This window comes from Eublepharis macularius, chromosome 4 (genome assembly GCF_028583425.1).
Source record: "Eublepharis macularius isolate TG4126 chromosome 4, MPM_Emac_v1.0, whole genome shotgun sequence".
Lineage (NCBI taxonomy): Eukaryota > Metazoa > Chordata > Lepidosauria > Squamata > Eublepharidae > Eublepharis > Eublepharis macularius.
Window position 1 is genome coordinate 167,966,707 of NC_072793.1, and position 11,463 is coordinate 167,978,169.

General features: G+C 45.6%; 1 protein-coding gene across 3 annotated transcripts; it reads left to right on the forward strand.

The window, feature by feature from the left end:
- Positions 1-144: 144 nt before the first annotated feature.
- On the forward strand, positions 145-10,638 carry LOC129327155 (zinc finger protein 24-like). 3 transcript variants are annotated; one of them, XM_054975627.1, is made up of 4 exons: positions 145-187; positions 2,696-3,586; positions 6,427-6,550; positions 9,414-10,638. In XM_054975627.1, exons 2-4 carry the CDS (start codon positions 2,783-2,785, stop codon positions 10,130-10,132), a joined length of 1,647 nt encoding a protein of 548 aa, XP_054831602.1. In that variant the 5' UTR covers positions 145-187; positions 2,696-2,782; the 3' UTR covers positions 10,133-10,638. The 3 variants fall into 3 exon arrangements, with proteins under 3 accessions (XP_054831602.1, XP_054831604.1, XP_054831603.1); XM_054975629.1 differs by having other exon boundaries at positions 9,417-10,638; XM_054975628.1 differs by having other exon boundaries at positions 147-187; positions 2,699-3,586.
- Positions 10,639-11,463: the final 825 nt, after the last annotated feature.

Here is an 11,463-nt window from a genome sequence, read left to right on the forward strand (position 1 = left end):
GAACCCAATGGGATCTAATCGCTGAGTACAGCAAATAAACCCAGGGCTGCAGAGGGGTTAAGCAGACAGAGCTCCAATTCCTAGAGAGGAGAGGTGAAAAAAGCAGGGAGGGGGGAGGGCTTGCTTGTCAATTTCCCTGCCGCACCTGACAATAAGCAGCACTGAAGTTTTGCTTGCTTGCAGAAAGGTAAGCCTGCAGGATCTGGAAAGGGGAATGAATGGAGCTTCCTTTTGCAGAGTGGCAGGGAACTGCAAAGCCGCCACCACCCCCCCCCCCCCCAGCAAAGGATCCCATTTGTGTCCCTTCTCTGGAGAAAGGGTTTGTCACCCTCTCTTTTGTAACGCACGCTGGGACGCCAGGGCAGTAAATTTGGCAATCTAATTTAGTAACTTTGCAGAGTGTTTTGTTATGTATTTAGTTTAATTATTTCGCGATATTTCGGTCGGTCCGCATACAAGGTCACGCATGGCTTTTGTTTTTCGCTTTTAGGGTAAGTGGGGGCTTTGCGATCCAAGGTGAATCGCGAGCCTGCGTGGGGCTGCTCTGTTTTAGCAGCCCCTTGTAGCTGAGGCAAAACTGGAACCCAGGTGCAGTCATCAGACCCAAAGGGGAGGGGGAAGCGCGTGTTTTATGCTCTGCTCTTCTGAAGGGGTCCCCTTCCTCCCAGTAGTTATTTAATTTGTATTTACATGTCTGCCTCTGTTCTGTCTTTTCCTGTTTGTAAATGAGATTTCTTTGGGAGCAGAAAGTGAACACAGAAACAGCTTTGCACTGAGTCAGACAAGCCAAGGAGAGAGAGAGAGAGAGAGAGAGAGAGAGAGAGAGAGAGAGAGAGAGAGAGAGGAATCCAAGAGCTCCTATAAGAAATGTATGATAGCTGAATCACTCTCATGAAATAGACACATACAAATGTGAACAAGGATTACAAGTGAAGGGGCTGTGGCTCTGGTAGAGCATCTGCTTGGCATGCAAAAGATCCCAGGTTCAATCCCCAACATCTCCAGTTGAAAGGTGCAGGTAGGAGGTAATGGGAAAGCCCTCCAGCTTGAGACCCCAGAGAGCGTCTATCAGTCTGTGCAGACAATAATAGTTCTGATGGACCAAGAGTCTGAGTCTATATAAGGTAGTTTCATGTGTTCATATATGTGATGATTATTAATTAGAACAAAAGTGGGATTCATAATATTTTTATTTGATTATATTTTTATCTTGCCTTTGCTTCTAAGAGCTTGGGGTGGTACACATGGCTCTCCCCTCCTCCGTTTTAGCCTCACAGCAGCCCTGTGAGGTAGGCTAGCCTGCCTCAACATGATCCACAAAGAACATATATACTATACACACCCAAGGAACAGGCAAAATACATGCCATAAATATTCAGTCACTTCATGATAGTCCAAATTGCATCTCATTTTGAAAAAAGTATGTTCTCAAAAACATGTATGGAATACTTCCTTTCAAACAGTTGCTGTTCCTTTATTGGAGCAGCTGAATCCAGGCATCTCCTGTGATCCAGTCTGTAAAATAAACTTCTCAGAAACACAGTCTAGGCTTTTCTGTTGGTTTTAAATCTTTACAAATTTGCATTTATAGACCCTACTATCTTGTTCCTTGAAATGTCTTTGAAACTGACTGTATTGACTCACACTGTGTAATTCGCCTTTAGCCTCAGTGAGAAAGGTGGACTATAAATAATGTAAATAAATTATTTCAGAAGCAGACCAAACAAAAGAATTTTGAATGCATCTAAAAAGGTACAAATAACAGCTCCTTGTAAGGCCAATACAGAAAAGTTAGGCAGAATTTTTTTCATTTGTTTCATAAAATTAATAACTATGTAGGGATGGCCATTGCCAAGATGAGATATGGGGTGCTTGGCAGTATTGATGTTGTCTTCAAGGTCATTATCCCTAGGAGTTTTGTGAAAGAATGCATGTACATTTTATCGGTATGGTCAGATCAAAACCAGAGCTGAAACTTCTTATTTAGATATCTCTGGTAGGTAGAAGAGAGATTGTAATCAACATTCTGATATGGAACTTCACAAGGAACACAAGAGATGCCATAGAGAGAGATGGTGAATCTGAGTGACCTCTGCAGCAGCTTGCTTTCCCCTTATTTGGACTCTATTTTTGCAAAATGAGATTTTAGGTGGTTTTAATGATGACAGCTACTTTGAGGCCTGTTGATCAGGAGAAAAGTGGGACGTGATTTTTTAAAAAATCAACAGGGCTTTTTTTCAGCAGGAACCCTGTGGAACGGAGTTCCGGAACCTCTTGAAAATGGTCACATGGCTGGTGGCCCCGCCCCCTGATCACTGCTGAGTGGTGCGGAGGGCAATCTAAACTCCCCTCTGTCTGGAGATCAGGGGGCGGGGCCACCCGCCATGTAACCATTTTCTCCAAGGGCAACCCACTGAGTTCCACCACCTCTTTTCCCAGAAAAAAAGCCCTGTAAATCAGTAAATGGTCCTTTAAGACTTGCCAGTGCCAAGTACCTTCAAAGAGGTGTTCTGTGATCTTTTCCAGAATCCAGTCGTGAGGTTGAAGACATAACCATGTCCACTTCCTTGTATACCTTGGAGAAAGGGTGGGATAAAAATGTGATATGTCAATAGAGATTTTTTTTCTGAGATAACAAATAGAATAACTATTGTGTTAATGCTTTTCTCTTTCTATCTGTTCTGCTCCCCCTCAGCAGAAGTACAGCACACCTATCTACATCAATTTCATTTCTTCTAGAATTTTCTATAGACCAACATTATCTCTGTGAGATTGATCGAGGATGAAAATGGAAGAACATATCTTCTCAGGCCATACACAGCGGGAAGCATTGGAGGGAGAGGGAAAATCTCCTGTCCTTCAACATGATATAGGCTACAAGACCAGAGTTGACTTGGCGGGAGGAAGTAAACCCAGTCAAGCAATGCCATTGGGAAGTACTGGGAGCTCCCTCAGATGGCCAAATCCACACAGGGTGAAGGAAGAACCGGAAGACTGTTTGGTCCAGCACTGGGATGCCCGACAGCAGGTGTACCTAAGGACAGTTACTTCCCCTCACACAGAGCTAGGACTCTCACAGCTGCTTGAGGAACCTGCACCCTGGGACGACACAAAGGCCTTCCTGGCCTCCTTTGAGCAAGTGGCTGAGGCGTGCCATTGGCCCAAAGAAGAGTGGGTAGCCAGACTCTTGCCAGCTCTCTGTGGAGAAGCTGAGCAGGCTTTTAGCAGACTAGAGGCTGGAGACAGAGAGGATTATGGAAAAGTGAAGATGGCCATCTTGCGAGGGGACTCTCTGCGCAGGGAGAAGCAGCGCCAACACTTCAGATGTTTCTGCTATCAGGAGGCTGAGGGCCCAAGAGGAGCGTACGGCCGGCTCCAGGAACTTTGCTGTCAGTGGCTGAAAGCTGAGAGGAACACAAAAGAGCAGATTTTGGAACTGCTGATCTTGGAGCAGTTCCTAACCATCCTGCCATCAGAGATCCAGAGCTGGGTCAGGGAGCTTGGCCCAGAGACCTGTTCCCAGGCGGTGGCCCTGGCTGAGGCTTTCCTGCGGAGGCAGCCTGAAGCTGAGAGACAGGAAAGCAAGGTGAGGCTATATTGCATGCCTTTGATGTAAGCTAGTTTAGTCTTTAAGATTTCTCAAAGAAACTTTGTGGGTCAGTGAATTGACCGAGGGAGAGAGTAGCAGCAGCTGGCACCCCTCTTTGAAATTTCAGGGACTTCTAAATATATACTTGGGTTGCCAGGCCTGGGCTGATTCCACACGACTTACCTGAACTCAGGATGTTGTGCTACGTTGCAGATCATGCCGGAGAAAACGTGAACGCGACGTCGCACAAAACTCGCATGAGAAAATGCAATATTTCGCGTTTTCCCCGGCATGATCTGCAACGTAGCGCAACGTCCCGAGTTCAGGTAAGTCGTGTGGAATTGGCCCTGCTGATTGTTGTGGTGGAAGAAAGTGGAGGGGCAGGAATATGTGTCCAAACCTAGAAGTGACGTAACTTCCAGGTTGTGCTGTAGGAATGCCCCCAATCTCTATGGTAAAGACCATAGAGACTGGGAGGATTCCTAGAACATCACCCGTCACTTCTGTATTTGCACGCAATCTTCTCTGGGGCAGGAAGATAGCCCCCCTAACACATACTGTGACCATTCTCCTGTGAGATCCTAAGAAGGACCCTGATCCATAAGGGTCAGTCTAGAGTAGCATCCTATTTGTTTGTTCATTTAAGATTTTTAGCTCACCTTTCCCCTACAAAAAGGACTTAAGGTATACAACAATTTCCTCCCCCCCCCCGCCCTGTGGCCAGCCAGATACCCCACAAGGTCCTCAGCAGGGACAAAGAGACCAAAGCCTCCCTCTTTTGCTGTGCCCTTCCATAGTTCAGGATCCATGAATTTGTCTTTTAAAGACTTCTAAGCTAGTGGCCATCACTACATTCTGTGGCAGTGAGTTCCACAGGTCAATCATGCGTTGAGTTATCTTTTCTGCCCTCAATTTACTCTTTGCTTTCCCCACACCTATTTTATAAGCCTCTGTCATAGACTCCTTTTATAATAATATTTTCTGAAAAGTCCTAAACTTTTAGGCCTTCCCTTGTAAGGCAAGCGCTTCGTCCTATTGATCATTTTGATTTCTGTTTTCTGTACTCTTTCCAGCTGTACAATATCCTTTCTGAAACATGCAAGACACAATGGCACTGCACTATACCTTCATACAAAGGCGTTACAATAGCATTAAGGTATAACAGCCAACCGTGGCTTGCCATAGAAACAGAAGTTATTAATCCTGGTGAAAGGACCCCTTGCTTCCAATCTAGGGCAAGAGCTTTCTGACACAGCAATGGATTCCCCACCTATGGAAAATCAAACAAGTGGACAGATACAGAGACTCCAGATGTTATCAATAAAGCTTGGTCAGCTAATAATAAGAGGACTCAGAAGAATGAAACAAAGCCGGTTGTTTCTTATAGGCATATATGTCCCACAATTCCTGAAAATCACAGATCGGTTCGTTCTTTCAAGTTACCAGTGGTTTGCTTCTTGGGTCCTAAAATATGTAGCGACTGACCTTTGACCTACAGGCCAAATGGGGAGGATACCACCACCACTTTTACTTGGGGGGGGGGCGTATTTGGCAATCCAGAGTCAGACCCCCGAATTCAGGATTCCTGTCAAGCAAGTGGCTTTCCCTGATATGAAGCAAGCTTTAGTTTTGTCAGACTAAGATCATAGGTTCAACAGATCTGCTTAATGCTGTATTATGACAGGGAGATATTAATGCAGATCCATATGCAACACTCCAAGTCTGTCTTCAGATGCCACTACCAACTTCATTCATGGTGGGCATGATTGCCACTTGTTTTTTGTACTTGTCTCTCCCTCCTTGCCCTCCCTCACACAAAATGTGATTGGAAATTTCTTAGTTTGGGAAATCTTCAGTCAAGCTCCAGTTTGCTGAGACACTCAAACTACGGGCACCTGGATGACTTGTCCCAAACCCAGATTTGAAACTAAAATTAAATTGAGGTTTAGAATCCGTGTTTGTAGGGAGAAAATAAATGAATCCAAATTTTCCCAGGTGTCTGTATTCAGGTGTCACGGCATATTGGAGTTTGATGGAAGCTTCCCAAGCCAGGAAGTTTTCAGTCATGCTCTGCATGTGAGGAGAGGAGGTGGGAACTGCATTTGCAAGCATGGCAGACTAGCTGTGTCTGCTCCTGTCATAAACAAACAGTGGTTTGTTGTGACATCTGAATTAACCATTAACCTCCCCATGCCCAGAGGAAGGGATCACACCCCTGGATCCTTTCAGGCTTGTTCCTAGAGTCGCAGTCCATGGTTTGCTATTGTGACTGAGCTGATCTTTGCTGTGGATCTAGTGTACCAAAATCACTGCCATCATTGAGGAGTCTTGTTTTGCTAAATAAAGGCTAGACCCTAAAATCTTTAAATCTTTGTTAAAAGAAACTTGATCCTGATTTGTTGTCCCCTTCCAACCTCAACTCCCGCTACATTGCTACAGGATCTGGATGTTTTGCAGTGTAATATTTTTCCTGTGATTGCTTGACTTGGTTACACCATATAGAAAGGCGGCAGTTTCTAGTTTGCCTGTAGGTTCATTGGTGTTGTGGTTAAGAGTTTTGGACTAAGAGGGGAGGGACCTGGTATCAAATGCATTCTCTGCCATGTGCAACCAGCGCATTTGATGCCAAGGTGGAGCTGACACAGTCACTCCTTTTCCTCCTCCTCATGTTGCCCCTGTGTGCACACAGTTGCACACAGACACACATTAGCTCATGTCCGTGGTGCTAATGAGAATGAGGCTGCAAAATAGAGGGAGGGGGAGTAGAATCAGGAATCTCGGTTCTTATTTCTAGGTTTGTTGCTTTACCCTGAAAGTGTTCACTGCTGCTGTTACAGGTGGAATTGGCAGTGGCAGGTGTGGATTTCTGGGAAACAGATCCAGGTCAGCCAGATACCGAGGAGGAGAAGCAGTTGTACAGCGAACCCAAGCAGGAAGATGACAAGGATGCCTGCCCAGTGGGTAAGTAGGGATATCCTATGCTTGAGCCCTTGGGTGCTTGGAAACTCTTGGGAGTAGCACCTTCTTGTGCTTCTGAAGGTTGTTTGACCTGTTTACATATGTATTTACTTCATTTATACCCTGCCTTTCTCCCCAAAGCAGCTTAAATTATTCTCCTCTCCTCCGTTTTACTTACTTCCTTCTCTAGCAGCAAAGCTGGATCCAGTGTAACCTCCCAGGCTCTTAACCAAGTCAGCATAGATCACCTGAAACCCATGGAAAAGGGGAAGCACAGTGTCCTTCAAGGTATTTTGTCAGGGTTCAGCTTCAGTTTGTTTGCTCGAAGGCATTTAATCACAGCAGTTGGGCAGCGGTTAAGGACCTCTACTGTATCACCAGAAGATTTAGCAAGAGATATATAAATGTGGGTGTCATCAGCCTATTGATGACATTCAATTCCCAAATTACAAATTAGTTCTCCTAAGGGAGAGGGGAATAAGAGAACCCCAAAGGAACCCCAAAGGACAGATCCCACACTGATGACAGCTGGTCGCTGATGGCAACGCTTTGAGTCTAGTCTGTAAGGAACAATTTAAACCAATCCAAAGCACATCCCTGACCTGCTCGAGGCTGAGGGCCGGAAGTCAAGACAGGCACTGGGGTCAGCAATATCACTCATACAGATGTTGTTCTAGCAAAGACTGTGGGTGAACTGAGGCCTTAAATGCCACCGCCAGGGAGATACAGGTCCCTCTCCTCTAGGAGCAGGCGAGTGCTGCGACATGGCTGAGGAGGTTCAGGGCCTCTGTCTGAGCCTGAAGGCAGGGCTGTTTCCCAGGGTGAGCAGGCTGACTCGGGCTCTGGGACGTCCTCTTGCACATCAAAGGTGTCTCTGGGAGGTATTTGTCGGGAAGTTCAACCCACCCACCCCCCGGCTATTATTTCCAGTGCTGACCACAGCCACTCCAACTCCTAGCAGCCTTTCTGGGGGGCTGAACAACCTTATTTGCTTTGAGGCTCACCAGTCTCTGGGTTCTTTATCTGGGGGACCTTGCACACAGTAAGTCAGACACTCGAGACACAGGCATGAAACGAAGATAGTTATTTATTAAGTTAAGAGAGTGCTTAGAAGACAGCAGTAGCCACTCTCAAAGTAGAAGCAATGGCAAACAAAACAAAAACACAACTTCATTCTAATCTGGCTAAAAGCTAACTGACTAGACAAATGACTAACTAACTTGCGTACTCCGATGGTTCAGGTGCTCATACTCACGGCCTATCCCTGGGCTGGACTGTGTCAAGAGGAGGGGGAAAAAACACACGAAGAGCTAGCTTTTAAAACATAATTGACCAATCAGAGCACAGTGTGATATCAAGAATAGCTGGCCAGAGAACTAAGACGGAGGACGTGCAGAAAGCAAAGCTTTCTGTCTCTCAAGGCCACCTAGTTCGAGCACAAGCACCAGGTGCACTTAATTAGCTAAGCTGTTCTAGACAGTATTCCAACGGCCTCATTCTGGGGTGGTCTTAGGTGGCCAGCCCCCCTCCTCCTCCTCTGAGTTTTCAGCCTCCTCATTGTAGGAGGAGGAGTCGGTAGGCTGGTCCATGGCAATCCCTTGATACCTACTTCTTCTAAAGGCATCAACAAGATGGCCTGGTCCACTGTATCAAAGGACCCTTGAGCTGGTGTAGCGTAGTGGCTGGACTGCAATTAAGCATTTTGCTAGTTCACATCTCGCTACTGCCATGAAATCACTAGGTGGCCTTGGGTAAGCCATTCCCCCTCAGCTCCTTCACTCCAGCTCTATTGGGGGGGATAATAATAACATTGGCCTTGTTCAGCGTTCTGAGTGGGCACTAATCTGTCCAGAAGATTGGTATACAAATGAACTGTTGTTATTATAAAGGCCGATAGATCCAGAAGGAGCAATGAAGAGGCATGGCCTTTGTCTACATTTTTAAAAAATAACTTTATTTTTATAGAAGATACAAGCCACATATAGGATAGATAAAAATGTGGTAACCGTGGTAGCAGGTCTACACTTAAGTCTCCCCATTTAGATAGAAATCATCAGCTGAGGTGGCTTGTGCCATTTCTATCCCATCGCCTGGCCTGAAAAGTGTCCAGAGCAGATGACTTATCCAGGAAGGCCTGGAGTGGGTCCACCACTGCTCTCTCAGTCAGTTTGCCCAGAAAGGGCAGTTTAGAGACGGACGATGAGGCCACATCATTTTTCTCAGGGGGTGGTTTTTAAAGTAGCAGGTGGATAACTGCCTCTTTGAGTGTCCCTGGGAAGGCGTCCTCCTGAGTCAGGGACTGATTTATGATGGATACCAAGGATTTATTAATGTGGTCCCCGTATGTAACTAGGATGGACAAAGATGTAGAGCAATAGTGTGGCCTTCACAGATCCTAAGATCCTCTCAAGATTTGTCATGGGTTAAAAATGGGCTATAAATGGACCAGATGATCCATCTCCCATTTCACGATAAGAGATTTTATCACCCAAAAAACTTTGCAAACACATCACAACTGATTCCCTGTTCCTGCAGTGATAAAGGTTCAGATTTAGGAGCCAGCGGATGGCAAGGTAAATGGGATGGTTGAGAACTATATGATGCGATGGTAGCGGAGAAGTAACATTTCTCTGCCGCTGGCACTGCTGCTTCATACGTCTTCCAGTGAAGATAATGAAAGATACTCGAGCATTCTGTTCTGTTTCTTTGAATTTAAGATGAGTGCTTTGGGACTCCCTCTGATGTTTGGTTTTTGAAAGGAGCATCGTCTTTAGTTTTTCATTTTAATCTTTATTTTCCTGTTTTTCAAATTCCATTTCACTCTAGCCTAGGGAAGTAATTATTTAGAACTCTCTCGTTTCTCCAGCAGGCCAAGAATGGATGACCAGAGATGAGAGGGAGAGGTGTGTGCCTGAAGATGGGGAACAAGCAAGACTGCATGCAGTGTTGATATGGAAAGGCGAAGAGATTCCTTCTTGGCATTCTGAGTTGGAAAACCCCTCAGTGAGCTGGAAGAGATCAGAGTTCCACCAGGAAATCCACCCAGTGGAGGAAGTGAATGAATCTTCCCCATGTGAGAGAAGTTACAAGACCTCCGTTGAAACCACAGTCCAAGTGGGAAGTAACCCTGGCATCAAACGAATCTCCAGCAAATGTTATAGGAAAAGTTTGAGCCAGTGCTCCAGCATTTTGAAGAAGACTCACCCAGGAGGAAAAACACATAAATGCTTGGTCTGTGGGAAATACCTCCTCTCTCACTCCAAACTCATAATTCACCAGCGAACCCATACAGGGGAGAAGCCATATGAGTGCCCGGACTGTGGGAAAACATTCCAGTGCAGTTCAGTCCTTTACCGTCATCAGAGAATTCACACTGGAGAGAAGCCACACAAATGCCCCATCTGTGGGAGACGATTCAGCAGCAATTCGAATCTAAATCGACATCAGAGAATTCACACTGGGGAGAAACCATACAAGTGTTCTGACTGCGGGAAGAGCTTCATTCAGAGAGTTAGCCTTGATAAACACCATAAGATCCACACGGCTGGGAAAACCAAGGGGGATTTCAGTATGGGCCCTAGTTGAAAGTAACTGAAAATTTTTACAGGCACTGTTTCTCTTGAGGCACTCAAACCTGAAGATGGGAGGTAACATTTCAATAACTTTCACCAGCTTACTTTCAGCCCTGCTATGGGCTGAAATTTGACAGTGTGCATGTATAGTGTGGGAGAGAGTTCATTTTAAATGAATCTCTTAGGAAAAGAAGGCTCAAAGTGGAGCTAGCAATGTGAGCCCTCCAAGAAGCCTCTCTTGGATTGCTGCCTGTATTGGCTTATTTGAAGTGCAAGAATGGCACTTTGCTTGGTCTCTCTCTATTCACGATTCCTCTCATAGGGATGCTTAGACTTTGGGAACAGCCTAATTAAGAGCAGTCTTAGGCAGACATCACAATGTCTTTTGCAAAGAACTGCATCTTGTCGCAGAGATACACAACATAAGAACTGCAGGCTGTATGGTGGGAAAACATTCGTTTTATGTTTCTATTTTATGTTTAAAATCTGTGTACTACTTTTCTGTAATAAATCACTTCTTGCTAGTAGCTTTAAACAGAGTGTCTTGTGTCTTGTCCCCAGAATCCAATCCAGAATGGTAGACTTCCTCTGTATATGAAGGTTCCATTTAGCTACCAGGGACAGTATCTGTTGATAGATCTCTCCTCCATGAAGTTAGTCTAATCATCTAAACCATTGGCTGTTGCAACCTCTTCTGATGGCAAATTCCATTCTGCATTGTGTGAAACTATTATTGCAATCTAGGGATATGTACAGCATCTGTCTGATCTATAGAGGGGCAGTAAGAAGAGCTCTGCTTGGTCAGACCAAAGGGCAGCATCCATCACCAGTACCATTTGCTGCTTCTTGAGCTACACCTCTTGCCACTAGAGCAACCAGACAATGGTCAATGATTTCTGCCACCCTCTGCAGGGCTTTTGCTGCCATTGCTGCAAGACTTAGGGGCAACCTTGGGTATTTCCAGCCAGGTGCTGCCAAGGGGTTTAGTGGTGAGCTTGGGCCAGCGCAATAAGCTAACTTGGGCCACTAGCCGAGGCTTTTTCTTTTCCTGATTTTGGCCGCAGGAGACTCTGGGGCAGGAGAGGACACCTTCGATGGAACCGCACTTCCCACTAGTGTCAAGGCTGGCTGAACCTCTAAGCCGTCCTGTTTCAGAATGGCTGAAGAGCGCCACCTAGTGTCTGAGTTCCTGGACCCCTGCCACTTTATCCTGCATTTTACATTGCAGCTACCTGATCAACTTACCTCTTTTTTTGATAAAGGGCAACTGGTTTGGGCCAGATTCCCTTTTTGTCATGGAAGAGCAGAGGCATTAAAAATGTTGAGACCATCCTGAAGTCCCAG

What these genes read in the sequence shown, in the direction of transcription:
- LOC129327155 (XM_054975627.1), top strand. Translation starts at nt 2,783, where the DNA reads ATGAAAATGGAAGAACATATCTTCTCAGGCCATACACAGCGGGAAGCA. An exon ending in CTGAGAGACAGGAAAGCAAG is followed by an intron (nt 3,587 to 6,426) that starts GTGAGGCTATAT and finishes CTGCTGTTACAG; the next exon opens with GTGGAATTGGCAGTGGCAGG. An exon ending in CAAGGATGCCTGCCCAGTGG is followed by an intron (nt 6,551 to 9,413) that starts GTAAGTAGGGAT and finishes TCGTTTCTCCAG; the next exon opens with CAGGCCAAGAATGGATGACC.